This window comes from Sycon ciliatum, chromosome 13 (assembly GCF_964019385.1).
Source record: "Sycon ciliatum chromosome 13, ocSycCili1.1, whole genome shotgun sequence".
Lineage (NCBI taxonomy): Eukaryota > Metazoa > Porifera > Calcarea > Leucosolenida > Sycettidae > Sycon > Sycon ciliatum.
In genome coordinates, this window is record NC_088655.1 from 21,646,485 (window position 1) to 21,670,674 (window position 24,190).

At 48.9% G+C, this 24,190-nt stretch overlaps 3 protein-coding genes across 3 annotated transcripts; 2 read left to right on the plus strand and 1 right to left on the minus strand.

Moving 5' to 3' along the window:
- The first annotated feature begins 3,005 nt into the window (after nt 1-3,005).
- On the plus strand, nt 3,006-12,414 carry LOC135829395 (trichohyalin-like). The gene is made up of 2 exons (XM_065341803.1): nt 3,006-3,387; nt 10,911-12,414. The coding sequence occupies exons 1-2, from the start codon at nt 3,056-3,058 to the stop codon at nt 11,905-11,907; spliced, it is 1,329 nt and encodes a 442-aa protein (XP_065197875.1). The 5' UTR covers nt 3,006-3,055; the 3' UTR covers nt 11,908-12,414.
- Nucleotides 12,415-15,517: 3,103 nt separating this feature from the next.
- LOC135829765 (uncharacterized) lies at nt 15,518-17,443 on the plus strand. The gene has a single exon (XM_065342150.1). It carries the CDS (start codon nt 15,608-15,610, stop codon nt 16,934-16,936), a length of 1,329 nt encoding a protein of 442 aa, XP_065198222.1. The 5' UTR covers nt 15,518-15,607; the 3' UTR covers nt 16,937-17,443.
- A 4,737-nt stretch (nt 17,444-22,180) lies between these two features.
- On the minus strand, nt 22,181-23,941 carry LOC135829758 (uncharacterized). Its single transcript, XM_065342145.1, has one exon. It carries the CDS (start codon nt 23,773-23,775, stop codon nt 22,591-22,593), a length of 1,185 nt encoding a protein of 394 aa, XP_065198217.1. The 5' UTR covers nt 23,776-23,941; the 3' UTR covers nt 22,181-22,590.
- Nucleotides 23,942-24,190: the final 249 nt, after the last annotated feature.

A 24,190-nucleotide genomic window follows, 5' to 3' on the forward strand; every position in this document is an offset into this window, starting at 1 on the left:
CTGAACCACAGAGCGCGTCGTCTTTTCTATCTATCTATTATTCAATCCACCCTTGAGTATGCTAGCTCTGCCTACATTAACTGTCTATCTCACCGTTCATACAACCAGCTGATCACAGCCAGCCGTACTAGTCTTAAAAGAATATTTGCCCTTGACCGCAGAACTCCCACTGAGACCCTGTACGCTTACACCAAGATCTACACACTAGAGCAACGCTTAAATTTCAAGCAATACGTCTTTGTCTTTCGCTGTCTGCATGGTTTATCTAGCCCACTTCTCAGCCTCCTATTCACTCCCCGCTGCACTGGCCCACATTCTGCTGCCACAACTCGGGGCCAAGCTACAGCTGCTCTTGTCTTGCCTGCCTGCCACTCCCGGTATGGTTTCCATTCCATTGCGTATCTTGGTGCCGACAGGTGGAATGCGCTGCCTCCATCTTGTCGCCTGGCCGAGTCGCCTGCTTTGTTTCGCGCTCACACAAAGTCTCATTTAGGGTTCCCAGTAAAAAGGCAACATTGCCTGTTGGGAAATCCCTAACAAAATAAGAAAAAATAATAATAATAATAATAATAATGGCTTGTCATGCTTTTGAGATGATGCAGTCTTTGCAATAATAAAAATATTATTATTAGTTCCGTAGTACCTGCGGTATACAGACTTTCGAAGGGCACCTCTGCATCTAGTTGACATCCGCAGTGCACAGGCATGTACAATCATTGTTTGCCATTCCACCCTTGCTACATTCCTATTCATTGATTACATTATGGTGGCACAACACGCCTATGGACTGTGCTGGACGTCCAAATATCATATCAAGCCTACTGTTGTCGTAATACAGTTCTGTGCACAGACAGTGTTCAAGTGTTTCGTGTGCACATCACGCATACGACAGTGGGGCTGAGAGCGTTGTTCTCAATGCCCTTCCAGGAACTGGCGATTATGGTGTAAATTCACGTCCAATAGCAATGAATAATACTTCAGTTTGTAATTGTGCGCTCATAACCTTGTACGTGTACATGTATAAAACAATAATTATTCTTATTAAAATGACAAAATTCCACAACAAATGAAAGAATTCATGTATGCACGAGTACAATGATTTTTTACCTATCCTTGTGACAATAGAGCCCATGCACGGTGCACCCTTCGCAGCGCTAGCATAGTGTCAGTTTCATTGTCAACAGTTGACAGCTGGCAATAGGCCTGTCCGAAAAATGTGTTTTAATTTGCGGAAAATGGAAATGCAAAATGCACGGTTTTCCAGCCAACATTCAAACAAGAAATCAAAGGGAAATGTAAAAAAAATCAAAAAATCAAAGCCAAACAACCCAAAACGCAGAGAAAATGCATCCGTTGCCATGGCAACCAGAATCTAAAATGGCCGCCATGCCATGGTGATCACAAAAAATGTTCCATGTCACACTGTACATGTATACAATCACCTAGTATCCCTGCCTTGCTAGTACATGTACATTGTACCTCTAATCATGTCACATGTACACGCACTGCATGGTCATAATCTTGTCTCCCCTTTTGCTGACATTGCCTGACAAGCCTGCAAAGCTAATCATTTTCTCACCATTGCAAGTCACATGTGTTGCCTTACGCTTGCTGGATTGCATACTACCTATACCATGTATACTACACATGTACTCCTACTACTAGAACATAATAATATTATCTTTGTTGTTTTTATAACACCTGCATGTACATGTAGAACTAAACACCCACGTGTTCCCATTTGTGTGATAAGGCCATCATTTTTTATATCTATGTTTCGCGTCGTCCGCACGCATACGTTTTGATTTTTTTCGGAAAAAAATAAAAAATCAACAATGCACAGTTAGTGTACGATCGTGCGAGTCATCAATGTGGACTGGTTGCATACTAGCGAAGCTGGGATTCAGAAATGGCCTCGAGGCCAGCGTTGGTAAATCGTTTGTTCGGCATCTGCGAGCAGTATTCTATGAGCTTACAACAGACCGCATCGATCGCCTCAGGCTGAGAGGATGCGTCGTTCCGGAGCTCTTTGCACCGCTGCTGAAGGCTGAGTACAATAATCCAGCGAAGCAAGGGCACCAACGGTTGGCTCCTGTGTCCAAAGTCATGCAGATTTTGTGCTTCGATGTACGTTTTTCTTTCGGATGTACACCATGCACGAGCTATTGTGCTATGTACAGTTATACACCTCTGATGAGCCATTTTTTATTATTTTGCAACTTTTTATTTTTTCCACCTCTCGCATATAATTCTGGAAGTTGAACTGACGCGAAACATAGATATAAAAAATGACGGCCTAATAGGAGGCCAGTGCAACTAAGTAAGTCTTGTGTCTCAGCCAAGAGGGACAGAAGACACCGAAATAGCAAGCCGAACTTGACTTGGTCGAGCTGAAACCTTGGCTGAAACCTTGGAATTCGATCAAAAAATGGGCAAAATTCAGAAAAATGCAAAAATGCAAAATGTACCCCAAAATGCAAAAAAAATTCAGAACATTTTTCGGACAGGCCTAGCTGGCAACCGACGTCGTGCTTTGGGTGTACACAGAAAAAGGATGAAAATTCACAGACCAGACAATGATTTGCGGTGGAGAACGGAATGCTCCATTTTCCTTATCTGTAGTGCTACGAATGTCAGAGAATCGCTGCAAAGGTCTCATGCTACTCTCCGAAAAACTGTGGCCAATACTTATACAGCAGCATGCAATGTGCACGAACAAGCACTTTTCACAGCTAAACTCGGCCCAAATGGACTGTTTTCTGCACAGAGTCACTGTGGACTGACAATGCCAGGCGGTGATCGTCATTCAAATTCTCTTTGCCCCATGCACTTCTAGCCTTGTTACCGCAGACACTGCAACTCTTGCGGACGATCGCCTTGCACACAGCAGCGCCGCACGGGGCATGACCATGCATACTGTAAGAGTGCAGCAGCATTCACTGCGCATGCGGTATAAGAACATGCGCAAAGATCGTCGTTCAACAGTTTTTTTAAAGCATCTAATCCGTTCGGTCAGACTAGTTTCGCTGCCAAGATAGACCGATTGGCAGTGACAATGGCCGCTTGCAATAGCAGCATGGTAAGCCTGTACGAAGAAGGACCTGATCCTAGGCCAGATGAGCAGCCCGATCGTGTTGTTGTTCTTATCGGTAGAACAGGAGCGGGAAAATCCACCATGGCGAACGTGCTGGCAGGCAAAGAGAGTCTTTTCAATGAGTCTTCGGGGGCTATGTCCTGCACAAAGGAAACACCGACTGAGCTGGTAGCGGTTAATTTTGGAAGCACTCACTATGTGCTGAAGATCGTTGACACAATAGGCATCGGTGATACAAAGCTAAAGCCTGTTGACGTCCTCAATCAGCTTGCTCACATTGCCAATAATTGTACCTGTTCAGAAGGATGCTTTGAATAGTGTCATGTTTCAATCTTTATGCATTGAGTGCCATAGGCCGTGTCTCATTGTACGCTGTGTGTGTTGTGGTTATATGAGACCACAGGACTCTGTCATATCGGTGGTGATTCATCCTTTGATTTCATGTAGTTCGTGTACCACTGCATTGTACTGTAGACTACCGTGCTAGTATTGCTTGCAGCTGCCTGCTAGTGCTGTTACGCATGCCTGATTACGAGCTTGCCCGGCGAGGGTATTATTCTTGTGTATGTTCAAGCATAATTCGGACTTCTGGGTGAACAGAAAGAGAACAGTCATTACTTTTAGTGTCCAAGCATTGCCATTGCCGCATTGGGCGGAAGAAGTGAGTCTCTCACAACGGAGAGCATTGTGTACCAGAGCGGGTCTCTCACTATCGGAGAACTCGGGGTCTCAGTTCTTCATCGGAACATTTATTGGTAGCAGAGGATGGTTTCTATGTAGAGCCATGAGCAGCAACGATCCAGTTCAGATAGAGCCGGCGGTACCGGGCAACTCGGATGAAGGCGATTCGAGCACACAAGGCGTTCCTACGCAAGCGGCGTCGGACGCTGAAGGAACCGGAACCGCAGTACCAGTGGAAGGAGACAGTGATGCGCCACTCGAGAGTGGGTCCCTGTCAACACGAACTTCCGACAACGCAGTTTCAGACGTGTCAACCTTGCGGGCCTGGAAGACGCAGGCAAAAGGGGATTTCACAAAAGTTCGCAGACGTGTGCTGGTGACCATGACGGACGGTGAGTGCAGTACCGAAGAAGTTGTAGCCGGTTTCACAGAATTAGAGGAGGCATACGAGAGGGCCACCGCAGTGATGGCGGATTTGATGGGTTGTTATGCTGTGCAGGGCGACATCGCTGGGAAAACAAAGGTTTTGTCAGAAATAGAGACAATGGAAAGTCAGCTCAGCGCAGCGGGAGATGCACTAGCTTCATTTCTTTCGCAGTCAACCAACACGGGCTACAGTTTTGCATCACATGGCCAACAGCAACACTTTGATTCAGAGCCAGTTTCAGAGTTCTCACGCACCACTGCCAGTACTGCGTCTCGGTTAGGTGCGCCTGCACGTAAGCGCTCCAGAAGTGGTATCAGTTACAGCTCACCGCACGGCCAAGCACGCGATTACCTGTCATCGATTGATACTGTGGTTGACCACGAGAGGCCAACAATCGATCAAGCATACAATCACAGAGACCGGTCTTCAGAAGGAGTGAGGATGAACCTCATGAGTCATGTGGACAGGGAAGCAGAAGATCAGTCCGCTGAGTCAGTGTCCGCTACAGTTCGTAGAACCAGCGCTAGCGTCACCGCTACGAGTGCGAGTAGCATGGTGAATTCCGTTTCCAGCGCTAGCCCTCCTTCGTCTTCGAACTTGACAGCGTCCCAGGACGGGACAACGACGAGCACCACGACTGTGCAGCAACTCGGGGCGAGCAGTCAGACTGGTACTCGGGCGCAGGCACCAGGAACGCCACCCAACAGACCAGCGCCACCAGCTGCACCGCACGGTCCGCAGCCTGCTAGATCTACGAGTGGTAGTGCGAGTAGCAGTGCGACGGCATCACAAAGTGCGGCAGTGACAGCGTCAGCAAGCGGGACTGTGTCTGTTAGAACGGCGTCCAGGGGCAATGCGTACCCGAACCCTGCAGCGCCGGTGTTTCAGTCTCAGAACAGTCAGTCAGCAGCCGGCCTGAATGCTGGTAGACGACCGCCAGTGCCATCACAAGCGAACCCAGTTTCCTACTCAGGACATGGGGGATACGGATATCAGCCAGTCGGCCTGCAGCCCCAAGCCTGCCAAGTGCTTCAGGGTCAACCGCCAGCGGTTGGCGCTAGGGCGAATGCAGCTGGACCGTGGATGCAACTGCAGAAGATCAGCATTCCGGTGTTCGACGGAGACAAACGCAGATTTGAAGGGTGGCATGCAGCATTCATGGCATGCATCGACGCTGCGCCCATGACACCAGAGACGATGATGTTGCAGCTTCGACAGTACCTGGCAGGCGAACCTCTTCGGGCTGTCGAGAGCCTGGGATACTCGGCCGGGGGATATAACGCAGCGAAGCAGCTGCTTGAAAGGAAGTACGGCGGCGAGCGGCGGCGAATCGCAATCCATACAGAGGAGCTGGAGAACATCAAGCCTGTCCGGGTCAACAAGCCAAAAGACTTGGAGCGATTCGTAGACCTGCTAACAGTGGCAGTGTCCAACCTGAGGGATGCTGGACGGGCAATGGAGCTGCAGCCTGGTACCTTCTATGGCAAGCTGCTGAAAAAGCTTGACCGGCAGATGTTGGCACAGTACCATCGCTGGCGCCATGACAAGAGGATGGCAGAATCGGTTGAAGTTTTCCCGGAATGGTGTAGTCTGGAGGCGGAGTTTCTAACGACTGCCATGGAAACCGTCGACGGCCTGATAGAGAGCCAACCCAGCAGTAGCAATACTGGCCGACAATCGCAGTCTGTGCGACCGGTGACACTCGTGACTGCGAAGGAGGAAAAACCGGCGCCTGGGTGCGCTCACTGCAAAGGGAGCCATCCGGTCTGGAAGTGCTTAACCTTCAAGGCCTCGGCACCAACGCAACGCTGGCAGGTGGCACAGAGTTCTGGCCTATGCTTCCGATGTCTTGGGCGAGGGCACTCTGGCAGAGAATGTCAGATGTCAAGGACATGTGGAATCGACGGATGCCAGAAGTCCCATCACCGATTGCTGCATGATCCCCGCCGTGAATCAGCATCCGACAACGGGGCAGGCAGGCCTAAGCCTCAAGCAGCCAAATCGACGGCGGAGCCTAAGCCAGCCACCACCAAGTCTAGTGGCCCAGTGACTCACAATGTTCCGTGCAACTGCTCTGCGGCATCCGAGACAGCGCCTAGCACGGAAGGGGAGCACGTCGGTCTCACCACTGCAATGCTGCAGCGAGAGCCTGTGTCCTTACGCACGATACCCGTGGTCTTGATCGCCGGCAACCGACGAATGACTGTCAATGCCATCTTGGATGACGGAAGCACTCGCTCTTACGTTAACAGCGATGTAGCAGCCGAACTGGGAGTTCAGGGACAGCAACCGGAAAGGATGTCTGTTCACACCCTCAACGGCCACAAAGAGGTGTTCCTCACCACCCCAGTGGCTCTGGAGCTGCAAAGTCTGGACGGGCGTCTGAGAACCGATGTCGAGCTCTACACCACCAAGAAAGTCGTGGGGGATTTCAGCGTTATCGACTGGCAGCAGCAAGGGAGAAAGTGGGAGCACCTCCAAGGCGTCCAGTTCCCACCACTATCATTATGTCGTTCCAGCACCATAGACGTCCTGTTGGGGCTGGACCACGCTGACCTCCACGTTTCCCTGCGAGACATTCCCGGAAAGCCGGGCGAGCCTGTAGCCAGACTAACGCCGCTAGGATGGACATGTGTAGCACCATCAGCAGTTGCTCGACACACTGGCGTTGGGATCACTCTTCACGGCGTGCAGATGCATGAACCACTCGATAGGCTTCTGCGGAAGTTCTGGGAGTTGGAGGATGTGCCGGCAGAAACTGAGACGGTGATCAGCGCAGATGATCAGCAGGTGGTCAGCATGACGAAGGCGACCATGTCGAGGATCGACCAGCGCTATGAAGTCGGCGTTCCATGGCGAAAGAAGCCCCCGGACCTGGCAGAGAATTACGACATGGCTCTCCGGCGCCTGGAGTCAACAGAACGGCGGCTCGCAAAGCAGCCGGAAGTGTCCACAGCTTACAGAACCACCATCAAGCAGTATGAAGCCAAGGGCTACGTGCGCCGTGTGCCAGTGGGTGAGAACAGCGTCCCCAGGTGGTTATTGGCACATTTTCCAGTTGTGAGGATGGGCAAAAGCACAACCAAGGTACGCATCGTGTTCGATGCATCTGCCAAGCAGCAAGGAACGTCGCTCAATGACGTGATTCACCAAGGGCCTAAGCTCCAACAAGATTTGAGCCAGGTGCTACTGAGGTTCCGGAAATACCCGGTGGCACTGGCTTGCGACATCAGCGAGATGTATTTACAAATCCAGCTGAGAGAGGAGGACAGGCCATTCCATCGATTTCTGTGGCGAGAGGATCCCAGTGAGAAGCCGGAAGTGTACGAATTTCAGCGAGTCGTCTTCGGCGTCAACTGTTCGCCTTTCCTCGCGCAATTGGTCACGCAAGAGCATGCCCGAACGTCGACATCGAAGTACCCGAACGCCGCTGAAACCGTCCTCGAGTCGACGTACATGGACGACAGCCTGGACTCCGCACCGTCGGTGAGCGCTGGCATCGACAACTACCACCAACTGACCAGCCTCTGGGGCGAAGCAGGCATGCACGCCAGGAAATGGCTTTCGAACTCGCAGGAGATCATGGACAAGATCCCTGAAGTGGACCGGGCTGCCAACGTCGCCTTCGGAGAAGCGCTGCCCACCATCAGGACGCTGGGTGTGCAGTACGATGCGAGCACAGACAACTTTGGCTTTACCTTCTCACCACCGCCAACAGAAGTTAAGCTCACGAAGCGAGCTGTACTGAAGAAAGCAGCAACAATCTTCGATCCGCTCGGCTTCATGGCGCCAGTCACAGTCTGCGCGAAGATGCTACTGCAACGAATGTGGTCTGCCGGTCTGCAGTGGGACGATCCGCTAGAGCCTACCCTGGAAGCGGAAACGAGGCAGTGGTTCAATGAGCTGCCAGAGCTTGCCAAGATTCGGATACCGAGATGTCTACACTTCGACCTGACGACCGGCATCGCAGCAACGGAGTCGAAGCTACAGTGCCATGTATTTGCTGATGCCTCTGAGCAAGCCTATGGAGCCGTCGCATACGCTCGTGTGAAGAGCAGTGGTGGCGTTCAAACTCGCCTTGTCGCAGCCAAGACAAGGGTGGCGCCTCTACATTCAGTGAGCATTCCAAGGTTGGAGCTCATGGCGGCCGTCATGGCAATTCGGTTGGCAAGCGTCGTGACTCGTGCGCTAGGCTTAGCTATGTCAGACGTGGTACTCTGGACAGATAGTCAGAATGTTCTGTACTGGATCAGAGGCAGGAGCCGAAGTTACAAGGCATTTGTGGCGAACCGAGTCAGCGAGATCCACAACCAGAGCCAACCGTCACAGTGGCACCATGTTCCCACAGACCAGAATCCAGCTGATGTGGTCTCTAGGGGTACAACGGTCCCCAATCTCGACACGACCGTCTGGTTGAATGGCCCTGCTTTCCTCCAACAAGAGCCGGAAAAATGGCCCATGGGAACAGTGCCAGCCTATCCGCAGTCCGAGGCACGGAAAGAGGAGAAGAAAGTGAGCGCCGTATCATCTGGAACCACGGTCAGCTTGCTGCAAGTGACCGCTAACGTTGACGATTCCAGCCCACTCCATGCCAACAGGTTCATCAACTGGGCACGGGGAGTACGACTGTGGGCGCGGGTGCTGCGGTTTGGTGAGAACTGCCGTCGACAAAAGGAGGATCGTCAGGGAGGGGAGCTGATGCCCGACGAATTGGCAGCCGCAGAGACGGAGATCATAAAGCTTGCGCAAGGAGAAGCGTTTCATGCGGAGATGCCAGCGCTCCGGAACAAGCAATCCATTCCAGAGCGTAGTCCCTTGAGGTCCTTGTGTCCGTACATCGATGAGGAGGGTGTCATACGCTGCCGTGGTCGACTTGAATTCGCAGACTTTCTGCCACGAGATGCCGTCAACCCGATCATCCTGCCAAGACACCATACCGTAACCAGGTTAATCGTCCAGCAATATCACGACCAAGCTCAGCATGTCGGAGGCGTCAACCAGGTGTACGCATCTCTTTGCAGCCGCTTTTGGATAGTAGCTGGGAGAGAAGCCGTCCGAGACGTCGAGAGGAAATGTCCGCGATGCAAGCTACTCAAGGCCAGACCCGCACAGCAAGTGATGGCACCATTGCCGCGGAGCCGCATCACACCATCCTTCAGGGCGTTCGCTCGAGCTGGAGTTGACTTTGCTGGGCCGTTTGAGACAGTACACGGCCGCGGGCGAAAGCGGACAAAGCGCTACTTGTGTCTATTCACTTGCTTGGCAACGAGGGCAGTACATCTGGAGATCGCATACAGCATGGACACGAACTCCTTCCTCAATGCCTTCTACCGCTTTGTTGCACGACGGGGACTGCCAGAACGGGTCATCTCGGACAACGGCACCAACTTTGTCGGCGCACAAGGAGAATTGAAGGATCTTGTTGCGCAAATGGATGAAGAGCAGATCATTCGGACAGTGGCGGATCAGAGGGTGACATGGCAGTTCAACCCGGCGGCCGCCCCTCACTTCGGTGGAGTATTCGAAGTAATGATACGTGCGGCTAAGCGAGCCGTGTCAGCGATTTTGAAGTCTGCCGACATCACAGACGAAGAGCTGACCACAGCTTTCGTCGCCGCTGAGAGTCTCATCAACTCAAGACCATTGACGTACACATCCAGCTCGCCGTCAGATAAACCGCCTCTTACGCCGAACCACTTCCTATTCGGGCAGTGTGGAGGAACATTTGCACCATCATCGGTCGACACAACCGACTTCAACCCGCGGAAGCGCTGGAGGAGAGTCCAACAACTAGTCCACCACTTCTGGCAGCGATGGATACGGGAGTGGCTTCCGTTACTTACCCAGCGCAAGAAATGGCGGAAGCCTCATAATGACGTCAAGATCGGAGATGTTATGCTGTTGCTGAGTCCCAACACCCCTCGCGGTAACTGGCCTCTGGCAAGAGTGTTGGAGACATTTCCTGGACGAGACGGACATGTGCGTGTCGTGAAAGTGCAAGTTGGAAAGTCTACGCTAATCCGTCCTATCAGCAAGCTGTGCCCAATTGAGTCACCTGCTGAGTGAACATCTTAAGACGGGTCAGACCATCACATGGTTTTAGACTTTGTAATGTCAACTATTTCATGCTGTAGATCAGGCAAGCCGTTTGCTGCAGTGTTATTTTCTTTGCTCCTCCTTTCTAGCTGTCGATACTATACTAGGCGTTGCTAAGCTAGGTGTTTAGTTTCGATAGTGCTCCACACATCGAGGAAGGGGAGAATGTTCAGAAGGATGCTTTGAATAGTGTCATGTTTCAATCTTTATGCATTAAGTGCCATAGGCCGTGTCTCATTGTACGCTGTGTTGTGGTTATATGAGACCACAGGACTCTGTCATATCGGTGGTGATTCATCCTTTGATTTCATGTAGTTCGTGTACCACTGCATTGTACTGTAGACTACCGTGCTAGTATTGCTTGCAGCTGCCTGCTAGTGCTGTTACGCATGCCTGATTACGAGCTTGCCCGGCGAGGGTATTATTCTTGTGTATGTTCAAGCATAATTCGGACTTCTGGGTGAACAGAAAGAGAACAGTCATTACTTTTAGTGTCCAAGCATTGCCATTGGGCGGAAGAAGTGAGTCTCTCACAACGGAGAGCATTGTGTACCAGAGCGGGTCTCTCACTATCGGAGAACTCGGGGTCTCAGTTCTTCATCGGAACAGTACCGGAGGAATAAATCAAGTGCTGTTTGTCACCTCCTCTCGCTTCACGAAGGAGGAGGAAGAAGCCTTCGACATGATGAAGAGCGTCATATTCCAGACTGAAGTGCTTAACTACACCAGTGTTATTCGCACTTACTGCGTTGAGTATGATGAACCAGAGGAGGAGGTCAGGGTGAGGACAGACTTGCAGCAGCAATCGCCCATCATGAAGCACGTTAAAAAGTTTCTCTTGGTCAGCAATCCTTCCCTGAAAAAGGAAAGAGGCCGCGAACTTGCAATGGAAGACAGATGCCAATCTCGACAGCGAGTTCTCGCACATCTCATACTGAACTGCAAAGAGAGATATTCGCCAGACACGCTGCAGCGCATACAAGAGAGAGTCAAGGACAAGATTGACGAGGAAAAGAAACTTGAACAGGAGCTAAACGCAACTAAGAAGGAGCTGGCCAGCGTTCAACAGACCATGGATACCCTGAAGCAGAACGAAGAAACCCAGAGGCAGACCATGGAAGCGGAGAAAGCTGAGATTAACGGGAAACTGAAAGAAGTGACAGAACAAGCGGCTGCTATGAAGATCTCTTCGGATGAGGTTGAAAGGCAGAACAAGATGTATTTGGAAAGGTTAGCAGCAATGGACGAGGCTGAACGGAAGAGAGAAAATGGAGAGCTGCGAGAGCAGCTCCGAATCCAGCAACAACAGCTCCTAACCCAGCAACAACAGCAGAACGAGAATAAGCAAGTCATCAAAGAACAAATTGCCCAAACCATGGGAGCCAGTCACCGTGACGAAAAGGAAAAGCTGAATGCTTTGGTCCAGCAACTGGAGCGTGAGAAAATGGAATTAAAAATGGCGAGACAGGTGGATCAGGCCGAGAAAACATGTTTGGAGGTGAAGGTTCAAGCCCATGAGAAGGAAGTGGAAGCTTTCAAGCTGAGTATAGCTCAGCTGGAAGGATACAGACAGCGTTCGTGGCTCGGAAAGTATAGTAAAGATTTGTAACGGCCACTGTACCATGCTTCTGAGGAACGATAAGCTATGCGTGTGTTGGGTATTATCAGTAATTTGATCAGATTGGTGTGTTCCTTTCAAGTTTTTCACCTCGCAGTTAAGTTGTGTACGATCCACTTTCTTTCATCTGTTTTACTTTTTGTTTCACCTACTTAGTATACATGTACATGTATGCATTTAAGATTATGCATAGTAGTACCCGCACGAGGGCTTCAGTAGAAAATTAATACGCAAAGTAGACATCCCTTGCTGATTCCTAAGCACATTCGCGATCCATTTCTTTATAGTGTGCTGCATCAGTGAATATTTCGAGCTACATGATTCTAGTGAGCTCCAGGTGGGGGCAAACGGGTTTGTCGATAAAGTTTTGTTGCAAAATATTTCCCCTAAATAGTGATGGTTATAATTTACTAGTATTGCGATGCAGTATGCCGTTTTCATCATTTCAGTTTCCTTTCTAAAAACAATCGAGGCACGTCTTGTTTTGATGTTTACAAAGTGGCATGTTTAAATGAACAGAATTGACGAACGTTACAAACGGCGCATACTGCATAACTTGTAAACAAAATGGATAAGGGGCGAAGAGAAGTGTTGAGTGCAGCAGAGAGATACTTAAATGGAGGGAGGGAAGAGGGAACAAGGATAAAGGGCGTGATTGAGGAAAGCAAGTTGACGCTGGATCTGTGGGGAGTTAGCTTGATCAACGCGATGTCTCATGCAAGAAACACATGCTTGTACCCTGTAGATACCGAAGTAAGGAAGGAATGCTGTGGCAGTGTCTTTCTCCAGAAGTAGATTTCGTGGAAGGGCGGAGCTAGTATTGAATTGAGCAGCGTTCTGCTTGTACGTCAACAGCCAGTGTCGATCATGCTGCCCTGCCACTGTGTACACGACTGTGCCACAAGCATATTTATATACATGTACTATACAGCGCACGTACAGAGATGCAATCCTAGAATGATACCCTCCGGTGATTTGGCATCGACCTGACAGAATCTTTACCATCTTTGTGTGAGCAGGTGTTTCTGCTGACCCGCCTGCTCTTGCTGAGCAGAATAATGACTATAAATGAGCCAATCTCAACTCAACCAATCAGCAGCTGGACATGGCTTTTGAGTTGGACAGACACCAGCCATACGGTACCACAGAGCATTCTTTAAATTTCAAGATCACATGGAGCGCTCAGACGCAGACGACAAGGAGCCATAGCGTTGGTTATCATTCCCTAGAATCTGTCACTTGCCAAAACCAAAATAGCCTCTATTTAATTGGCAATTACCTTTTCCTTGTAAGGTCGAGGACGTCTGGAGCATTCACTACATGCCAAAACCACATTCTGCCAACAGACGAAGTCGTGAACTCGTTAATATGACATTCAAGTTAGTTGCGTGTCGCAGAAGATCGGAGCACTCTGGCGAATGCGCCGCTGCCTGAATCACCAGTCACGCATGACCTACTTTAGATCGCTGATCATGTCTGACCTGCTGTATGCCTCAAACGCGTTCTCTAGCTCACTGCAAAGAAGGTACCTCGACCGTCTACAGGTCCTGCAGAACAGTGGGGCTCGTGCTGTCTTTGGCCGCCCTGTGTGGTCGTCTGCCCGCGACCTGCTGTGGCAGAAGTCTTCAATGAGAAGCTAGCATACCTGGTGTGGCGCTGTCGTTACGCACTGGCAATTCCAGAGTTGCAAGCCCTGCTAACCCCCGCTGCACCCGGCCCTACTCGGCTCCAATCTGCCATTGGCCTGTGCGTGCCAGTTTCCCATTCAGTTGCGGGGCGGGGGCGCTTTGCTTGCAAGGGTGCTGTATTACGGATTATCCCATGGTACGGTACTATAGGCCTGTTTCAGCCAATCAGGAGCCTTGCTGACCGGGAAATAATAACCAATACAATCCCGCGCGGGATGATATTCATTATTAACTGGGTTCACTTTTACCGTACCTACTACGGTGCACCCTGTATTGCCTATTGGCATGCCCCCACCCCCTCTCGATTCGATGCAATGCATCTTGCCACTGGAGCCTTTCGATCAGAACCCAGCGACAAAATGCACTACACAGAACCGTGAGAGGGTGGGAGCATGCCAATGCAGAGTGCCCCGTCGGTACAGTAAAAGTGAACGGAGAGAACTTACCTCCGCGACTACGTCCAAAACCAGATTCCACACAAACAAACAACGAACTCCAATCACTATTCAACTCAACACTACGACACAAAGAGACCTTCGAAGTGCATCTGTTCTCATTCACTCTTTGTAAACTCAAAAACTACACAAAGTATCAATATCCGAGTGAAAATTACTAATTGCAAGGAGAGATACCGTAACAACTCGAAAAGTACAAGACGTTAAAGTGAGAGGAAAAATCTTGTACAGAATATTCAACAGTGTGAAAGAAGAAGAGGTCAGCAATCCATGTATGATGTAGATAAGATATGGATGCAAGATGCGACCCGCAGTGATTTTCATGACATTGTATCCAGTACGATTACAACAAGGACGTTAAACAATGAATTAACAAAGGGTGGCCTAATGGCTTGTCATGCTTTTGAGATGATGCAGTCTTTGCAATAATAAAAATATTATTATTAGTTCCGTAGTACCTGCGGTATACAGACTTTCGAAGGGCACCTCTGCATCTAGTTGACATCCGCAGTGCACAGGCATGTACAATCATTGTTTGCCATTCCACCCTTGCTACATTCCTATTCATTGATTACATTATGGTGGCACAACACGCCTATGGACTGTGCTGGACGTCCAAATATCATATCAAGCCTACTGTTGTCGTAATACAGTTCTGTGCACAGACAGTGTTCAAGTGTTTCGTGTGCACATCACGCATACGACAGTGGGGCTGAGAGCGTTGTTCTCAATGCCCTTCCAGGAACTGGCGATTATGGTGTAAATTCACGTCCAATAGCAATGAATAATACTTCAGTTTGTAATTGTGCGCTCATAACCTTGTACGTGTACATGTATAAAACAATAATTATTCTTATTAAAATGACAAAATTCCACAACAAATGAAAGAATTCATGTATGCACGAGTACAATGATTTTTTACCTATCCTTGTGACAATAGAGCCCATGCACGGTGCACCCTTCGCAGCGCTAGCATAGTGTCAGTTTCATTGTCAACAGTTGACAGCTGGCAACCGACGTCGTGCTTTGGGTGTACACAGAAAAAGGATGAAAATTCACAGACCAGACAATGATTTGCGGTGGAGAACGGAATGCTCCATTTTCCTTATCTGTAGTGCTACGAATGTCAGAGAATCGCTGCAAAGGTCTCATGCTACTCTCCGAAAAACTGTGGCCAATACTTATACAGCAGCATGCAATGTGCACGAACAAGCACTTTTCACAGCTAAACTCGGCCCAAATGGACTGTTTTCTGCACAGAGTCACTGTGGACTGACAATGCCAGGCGGTGATCGTCATTCAAATTCTCTTTGCCCCATGCACTTCTAGCCTTGTTACCGCAGACACTGCAACTCTTGCGGACGATCGCCTTGCACACAGCAGCGCCGCACGGGGCATGACCATGCATACTGTAAGAGTGCAGCAGCATTCACTGCGCATGCGGTATTAGAACATGCGCAAAGATCGTCGTTCAACAGTTTTTTTAAAGCATCTAATCCGTTCGGACAGACTAGTTTCGCTGCCAAGATAGACCGATTGGCAGTGACAATGGCCGCTTGCAAGAGCAGCATGGTAAGCCTGTACGAAGAAGGACCTGATCCTAGGCCAGGTGAGCAGCCCGATCGTGTTGTTGTTCTTATCGGTAGAACAGGAGCGGGAAAATCCACCATGGCGAACGTGCTGGCAGGCAAAGAGAGTCTTTTCAATGAGTCTTCGGGGGCTATGTCCTGCACAAAGGAAACACCGACTGAGCTGGTAGCGGTTAATTTTGGAGGCACTCGCTATGTGCTGAAGATCGTTGACACAATAGGCATCGGTGATACAAAGCTAAAGCGTGTTGACGTCCTCAATCAGCTTGCTCACATTGCCAATAATTGTACCGGAGGAATAAATCAAGTGCTGTTTGTCACCTCCTCTCGCTTCACGAAGGAGGAGGAAGAAGCCTTCGACATGATGAAGAGCGTCATATTCCAGACTGAAGTGCTTAACTACACCAGTGTTATTCGCACTTACTGCGTTGAGTATGATGAACCAGAGGAGGAGGTCAGGGTGAGGACAGACTTGCAGCAGCAATCGCCCATCATGAAGCACGTTAAAAAGTTTCTCTTGGTCAGCAATCCTTCCCTGAAAAAGGAAAGAGGCCGCGAACTTGCAATGGAAGACAGATGCCAATCTCGACAGCGAGTTCTCGCACATCTCATACTGAACTGCAAAGAGAGATATTCGCCAGACACGCTGCAGCGCATACAAGAGAGAGTCAAGGACAAGATTGACGAGGAAAAGAAACTTGAACAGGAGCTAAACGCAACTAAGAAGGAGCTGGCCAGCGTTCAACAGACCATGGATACCCTGAAGCAGAACGAAGAAACCCAGAGGCAGACCATGGAAGCGGAGAAAGCTGAGATTAACGGGAAACTGAAAGAAGTGACAGAACAAGCGGCTGCTATGAAGATCTCTTCGGATGAGGTTGAAAGGCAGAACAAGATGTATTTGGAAAGGTTAGCAGCAATGGACGAGGCTGAACGGAAGAGAGAAAATGGAGAGCTGCGAGAGCAGCTCCGAATCCAGCAACAACAGCTCCTAACCCAGCAACAACAGCAGAACGAGAATAAGCAAGTCATCAAAGAACAAATTGCCCAAACCATGGGAGCCAGTCACCGTGACGAAAAGGAAAAGCTGAGGGAAAAGCTCCAGCAACTGGAGCGTGAGAAAATGGAATTAAAAATGGCGAGACAGGTGGATCAGGCCGAGAAAACATGTTTGGAGGTGAAGGTTCAAGCCCGTGAGAAGGAAGTGGAAGCTTTCAAGCGGAGTGTAGCTCAGCTGGAAGGATACAGACAGCGTTCGTGGTTCGGAAAGTATAGTAAAGATTTGTAACGGCCACTGTACCATGCTTCTGAGGAACGATAAGCTATGCGTGTGTTGGGTATTATCAGTAATTTGATCAGATTGGTGTGTTCCTTTCAAGTTTTTCACCTCGCAGTTAAGTTGTGTACGATCCACTTTCTTTCATCTGTTTTACTTTTTGTTTCACCTACTTAGTATACATGTACATGTATGCATTTAAGATTATGCATAGTAGTACCCGCACGAGGGCTTCAGTAGAAAATTAATACGCAAAGTAGACATCCCTTGCTGATTCCTAAGCACATTCGCGATCCATTTCTTTATAGTGTGCTGCATCAGTGAATATTTCGAGCTACATGATTCTAGTGAGCTCCAGGTGGGGGCAAACGGGTTTGTCGATAAAGTTTTGTTGCAAAATATTTCCCCTAAATAGTGATGGTTATAATTTACTAGTATTGCGATGCAGTATGCCGTTTTCATCATTTCAGTTTCCTTTCTAAAAACAATCGAGGCACGTCTTGTTTTGATGTTTACAAAGTGGCATGTTTAAATGAACAGAATTGACGAACGTTACAAACGGCGCATACTGCATAACTTGTAAACAAAATGGATAAGGGGCGAAGAGAAGTGTTGAGTGCAGCAGAGAGATACTTAAATGGAGGGAGGGAAGAGGGAACAAGGATAAAGGGCGTGATTGAGGAAAGCAAGTTGACGCTGGATCTGTGGGGAGTTAGCTTGATCAACGCGATGTCTCATGCAAGAAACACATGCTTGTACCCTGTAGATACCGAAGTAAGGAAGGAATGCTGTGGCAGTGTCTTTCTCCAGAAGTAGATTTCGTGGAAGGGCGGAGCTAGTATTGAATTGAGCAGCGTTCTGCTTGTACGTCAACAGCCAGTGTCGATCATGCTGCCCTGCCACTGTGTACACGACTGTGCCACAAGCATATTTATATACATGTACTATACAGCGCACGTACAGAGATGCAATCCTAGAATGATACCCTCCGGTGATTTGGCATCGACCTGACAGAATCTTTACCATCTTTGTGTGAGCAGGTGTTTCTGCTGACCCGCCTGCTCTTGCTGAGCAGAATAATGACTATAAATGAGCCAATCTCAACTCAACCAATCAGCAGCTGGACATGGCTTTTGAGTTGGACAGACACCAGTCATACCGTACCACAGAGCATTCTTTAAATTTCAAGATCACATGGAGCGCTCAGACGCAGACGACAAGGAGCCATAGCGTTGGTTATCATTCCCTAGAATCTGTCACTTGCCAAAACCAAAATAGCCTCTATTTAATTGGCAATTACCTTTTCCTTGTAAGGTCGAGGACGTCTGGAGCATTCACTACATGCCAAAACCACATTCTGCCAACAGACGAAGTCGTGAACTCGTTAATATGACATTCAAGTTAGTTGCGTGTCGCAGAAGATCGGAGCACTCTGGCGAATGCGCCGCTGCCTGAATCACCAGTCACGCATGACCTACTTTAGATCGCTGATCATGTCTGACCTGCTGTATGCCTCAAACGCGTTCTCTAGCTCACTGCAAAGAAGGTACCTCGACCGTCTACAGGTCCTGCAGAACAGTGGGGCTCGTGCTGTCTTTGGCCGCCCTGTGTGGTCGTCTGCCCGCGACCTGCTGTGGCAGAAGTCTTCAATGAGAAGCTAGCATACCTGGTGTGGCGCTGTCGTTACGCACTGGCAATTCCAGAGTTGCAAGCCCTGCTAACCCCCGCTGCACCCGGCCCTACTCGGCTCCAATCTGCCATTGGCCTGTGCGTGCCAGTTTCCCATTCAGTTGCGGGGCGGGGGCGCTTTGCTTGCAAGGGTGCTGTATTACGGATTATCCCATGGTACGGTACTATAGGCCTGTTTCAGCCAATCAGGAGCCTTGCTGACCGGGAAATAATAACCAATACAATCCCGCGCGGGATGATATTCATTATTAACTGGGTTCACTTTTACCGTACCTACTACGGTGCACCCTGTATTGCCTATTGGCATGCCCCCACCCCCTCTCGATTCGATGCAATGCATCTTGCCACTGGAGCCTTTCGATCAGAACCCAGCGACAAAATGCACTACACAGAACCGTGAGAGGGTGGGAGCATGCCAATGCAGAGTGCCCCGTCGGTACAGTAAAAGTGAACGGAGAGAACTTACCTCCGCGGCTACGTCCAAAACCAGATTCCACACAAACAAACAACGAACTCCAATCACTATTCAACTCAACACTACGACACAAAGAGACCTTCGAAGTGCATCTGTTCTCATTCACTCTTTGTAAACTCAAAAACTACACAAAGTATCAATATCCGAGTGAAAATTACTAATTGCAAGGAGAGATACCGTAACAACTCGAAAAGTACAAGACGTTAAAGTGAGAGGAAAAATCTTGTACAGAATATTCAACAGTGTGAAAGAAGAAGAGGTCAGCAATCCATGTATGATGTAGATAAGATATGGATGCAAGATGCGACCCGCAGTGATTTTCATGACATTGTATCCAGTACGATTACCACAAGACAATCTAAAACGTAGATGCTGCTACACATCCAGTATGCCTTTAATATAACAAGATCAACGTTCTTCTGATTGCATAGTGTCCGAGAGTGATACAACGAAGAGTCTTGATACAACGAAATGCACTTTACTCACTGGTGCCAATGTCCGACGATATGTACAATGTGGTTACTGCCTGCACGGACAGTGTTCAGCAAGGATCCCAAACCGTTGAAAGTTCCACGCCGATCCAATGACAAGGAAGTCAGCACCAGCCTCCATAATGACGTGGTATCTCGCCGTGACTTGAAGTATGGCCCTTACTTTGAACCAAATGACTATGTATCATAACAGTGCAATCTTCGTCAATTCTCTAGTCCAACTACTAAAATGCAACTTGTCTCCCGAGCTCCATCGCTCTCAAACCTTGACTGGATTGAAAAGAAAGGCAGCATCTTGTTTTTGGTATAGCTGTACCTTGGTTATTGTATTCAGAACGCAGTTGCGTCGATCTCCAAAATGCGTAGATGTACCTGGGATAAGTAGGATATTGACCCGCGTACTCGGTGTTACCGTACCCTCATATCATCCCTCCTGGCCTGCTACGCAGTCGGGATGATATTCGGGAGGTAACACCCTCGTACTTGGGTATACCCTCCCCAGCAACATACGTGCCATCCATCACGCTCAGTAGTTTCGCGCGCAGGTAATCCCCTATACCTGCGCCCTGTAGATGCTGAAGACAAGCGAGATCTTCTGTTTTTTCTGTTCTCTTTCTGTTCTGACTCTACGCTGAAGATCTACATGTAAGTATTTTATTTCTCATTCTCATTATAATTTTCATATTCGCTTTCATGTTATTGGGTTCTATGCCCGTTTGAATTTGCGAATCAAAATAAATACAAACAAACAAACAAGTTGGGCTTTGTAGGTCTGAGCCGAAATTGTCACGTACGTGTAGATGTACATGTATGTCGTCGGTACGGTGGCAGATGGTTCGCTCGATGGTGGTCGTGTTTGCAGTCTTAACTGAGTACTTTGAAGTACAACAGAACACTGAGCTCAGAACCATATTAATGGACCATTTGAACAAGCAGCCCACAACAAATCTGGCAATCATGTCGATCGCTTGATAAGACTACGCAATATTGTAAAAAAGGATCAGGAAAAAATGTTGCACCAACGTAACCAGATCGTAATTATTATACAGTCAGCGAGTGCGACAAAATGGCACAAAACTGACAACGAGTACTGAGATATTCAGCGACCTGATACCTGGCTCCAACACGTCTGCGCCTCGGAGAAGTGTTGGTATCAGGTCGTTGAATGTCTCAGTACTTCGTGGAGTCTTGTGTCATTGTGTCGCATTCGCTGACTGTATAAGATCTGGTTACGTTGGTGGACAATTAGTCATAACTCGTAACATTTTGTCCTTCTCCTTATTTACCATAATTAAATTGGCTAACCATCAGAGTTCAAATTTGTAGAAACAAAAATGTTTCACAACTTATCCCCCATCAGCGCTCCAGCGACCCTATTTCGAAGCGAGTAAAGGTAGATCAATCTTGTGGTTTCGCGAACGTACAAACACACACACACGTACATGCATGCATCAACACACACACACACACAAACGCGCGCGCGCGCGCACATCACACACACACACACACACACACACACACACACACCTTCTGGTGCCTCTAGCGTGTTCCTGAAACCCTCCCTTACTGCCTTAGCTCAGTCATGGTCAAATGCCTGCACGGGCAGGGAGTTTCACCAAGAGCAGAAACTTTCCTGATCACAAATTCAGATCCACTTGTGAATATCATGGGTACTAATGCACCTACTACGCCGTCTAAACATGATTGGTCATTAGCGTAACAAGCAGTCAACAAGAATAAGGGCAACAAAGGTGTTTCAAAATTCTATTTTTCACGCAACTACCAGATCCTTTTCCGGCGACTAGTTCCTTTTAGGTCTTCTTTCGTGTCCTAAACAGTCCTTACAGGGACAGGTCGAGCTGGTCGGAATGTAAGCATGCGACCTAAAGCACACATACGTATTATTTTTATAAGAACATCAATGTCATACCAGGGCCAGTGACCTGCTCGTGCTGGTATGGCGGTGCGTTCATAACCGTGCCAATCCTGCTCTGCAGGCACTGTTTGTTCGCAACTGCGGAGCAACTCGCCTTTAGCGCAGTCGGGGCCAACAACAACCAACAGCCAGAAGCCGAGCAGGCCAATGCCGACCGCCATCTCGCGGTTGCCTGTTATACCTGACACGGTGCGAGCCATGGGCAACATCCCAGCATTCCGCCGAGCTGCCATTCCCTACACGTTGTAGACTGCTACACAGTTGGCCATACCATGGTATTCAGTACCCACAAACGTTGCAAAACCAATAATGTGATAATGTAACTAATGGTGCTTGCACCGATGGTACCACCACTTCGTAGACTGCCTCCCGTTCATTTCTGTGCTCCTGTCTTTATTCTCGTCAGCTGTGTACTTCAGCAGTTCAATTCTGTGCTCCAGTCCTCTTTATTCTCGTGAGTTTGTGTACTCGTTTTGCTGTTTGTTTGGTTTATTTGAACTCGCACAGTAAACGTGTACTTCAGCTATTCTCTCCTCCCTCTTCTGAGTCTGACTCTCCGCTGGCCTTCTCACCTCAAATACCCGGTCTTGCATTGCATAGGGTCTCCGCAGCCCCCCACCCCCACCCCCACCACCACCCTACGCACACATTGCATTGTCACATAGCACAATTCAACCATTCGCTACCCTGTTATTTAGCACTCCTGCTCGTTTGGTCTCGCGAATCCAAATAAAATCAATCAATGGCGCTATGACTGCGAGTAGTGCGAGTAGCGCAGTAAGCATTTCACACAGGAACATACCATCGATGGAAACAACAAAAGTGAATAGGAAACAACGGAGAAGGATTCAAAACATTTCATTTCATACAGCGCTGCTCAGGAGTAGTCTCTGCACTAGTGGACAAAGCATGCAAACAGGACTCATATAGGAACCATAGTATGAGAAATACCAGCAGTGATTTTAATGACAAACACATCACGGTTCGCGTAGACTCGGTTAGACCGAGTTTTGCGCATCCGTGGGAACACCACAACAGTCCACAAGGAACAAGGGCAAGACTAGAATTTACGGAGCTAAGCACAACTCGCCTCCAACTCTATCCTAAGTATCGCACTGTTTATAAGGAGTTTAGTAACCTGAACACTGAGCTGCATGAATGATCGTTCTGATTCACTTCTTGCGAGCCGAGCCTTCTTTTTTTCCAGCTCTTGCTCCAGGTTTCGCACCCTTTGCTGGAGACGATCCCGTACACGTGCGTCGCGTGTCATAGATTCTGCCTTCGATCGCAGGTCGGCTTGGCTTCGTTCTAGATCTCGTTGAGCACTTTCCAATTGTCTTGTGCTCCTCTGCGCTTCGGCAATGGCTGACTGCTCTTGTGAGCGCATGCGGGCAATGGCTGCATCCATGTTCCGCTTGTCGATATCCTGCTGATTCTTCTGACGCTGCACCTGACTTTTGAACTCCAGCAATTTTGTCTTGGTTTCCTGGAGTTCTCGTTCATGTCGATTTTGTTCACGAACGTGGCCTTCAATTCTGCCTTGCACGCCGCGAATAACGTCACGACTCGGCACGTAGGCAGAGGAGCATTGTGTTATCAAATGCGTCAGCAGTCGCTGTCGGGAGATTGCTCTCTCCTCCAGGGCACCACGCTCGTTGCGCCTGGTGACCTTGGTATTATTGACCGGAATGATCTTGACTGACTTCAGCAATGGCAGTGCAGTCCGAAGCTCGCGTCGCATGGCCTCATTCTGCTCCTCGTCCTCAAAGTCGTCACAGCCTGTGCGCACAACACAGATGTGGTGTATGATGGATGATTCGAATATGACTGTCCGAACGAGATCGAACACGTCCTCTTCTTCTTTTGTAAAGCGGCCTCGAGTTACGAATAACAGCTGATGAATTCCACTACGGCAATCAGATGCCAGATCTCCAAGCTGTTTTAGCACATCCGCGGCAGACTTCCCCGTATCGCCAAACCCGATCGTGTCCACGATTTTCAGGACATATCGCTTACGGGGAGATGTGCCGTACCTCACAGCGACTCGCTTTGAAGGAGTTCCAACAGTCTCCGATAGCACTCTAGCGGACTCTGGGAAGAGGTCTCCTCTTGGTCGACCGGCGATAACGTTGGCCAGCGTTGACTTTCCATTGCCTGTACGGCCCATCAGGATGACGACTCGATCGGGTTTCTCCGAAGGGTGCGGGTCTGGTTCATTCTCCTCTCCAGAGACGAGTGTTAGCTCGCAAGAATGTGACATTGTGTCTGCAGTAGAGTCGTCTCGGTCACTATTCGTTATGGACTGTAGCGGTGTGTCAAGTCAACACTATCCCCTCAGTACTCTAGCTACCGCTTTGAAACAAAAAAATTCAATGATGCTAGCTAAGGGCGTTCAATAATGAGTTGCGAAGACAATATTCCCAGGATCTATACAAGTATGTATGAGACCATGGTGGTGATCGAGCATTATCATGTCAGTACAGAAGTGCTGAGAAGAGGACGGCGTATCTACATTGTACGTTTCATCATGCTTCACAGATACATGCATGTGACCTATACTACTGAATAATAATGTAGGTTTGCAGCGTACGGCAAACCGTAGTTATCGCTGACAACGGAGCAGCAGGCAAAAGCCACGCGCGTGGCTAGGCGCGCAACAATGGGGCTGTCTGGCA

What these genes read in the sequence shown, in the direction of transcription:
- LOC135829395 (XM_065341803.1), top strand. Translation starts at nt 3,056, where the DNA reads ATGGCCGCTTGCAATAGCAGCATGGTAAGCCTGTACGAAGAAGGACCT. An exon ending in CACATTGCCAATAATTGTAC is followed by an intron (nt 3,388 to 10,910) that starts CTGTTCAGAAGG and finishes TCGGAACAGTAC; the next exon opens with CGGAGGAATAAATCAAGTGC.
- LOC135829765 (XM_065342150.1), top strand. Translation starts at nt 15,608, where the DNA reads ATGGCCGCTTGCAAGAGCAGCATGGTAAGCCTGTACGAAGAAGGACCT.
- LOC135829758 (XM_065342145.1), bottom strand. Translation starts at nt 23,775, where the DNA reads ATGTCACATTCTTGCGAGCTAACACTCGTCTCTGGAGAGGAGAATGAA.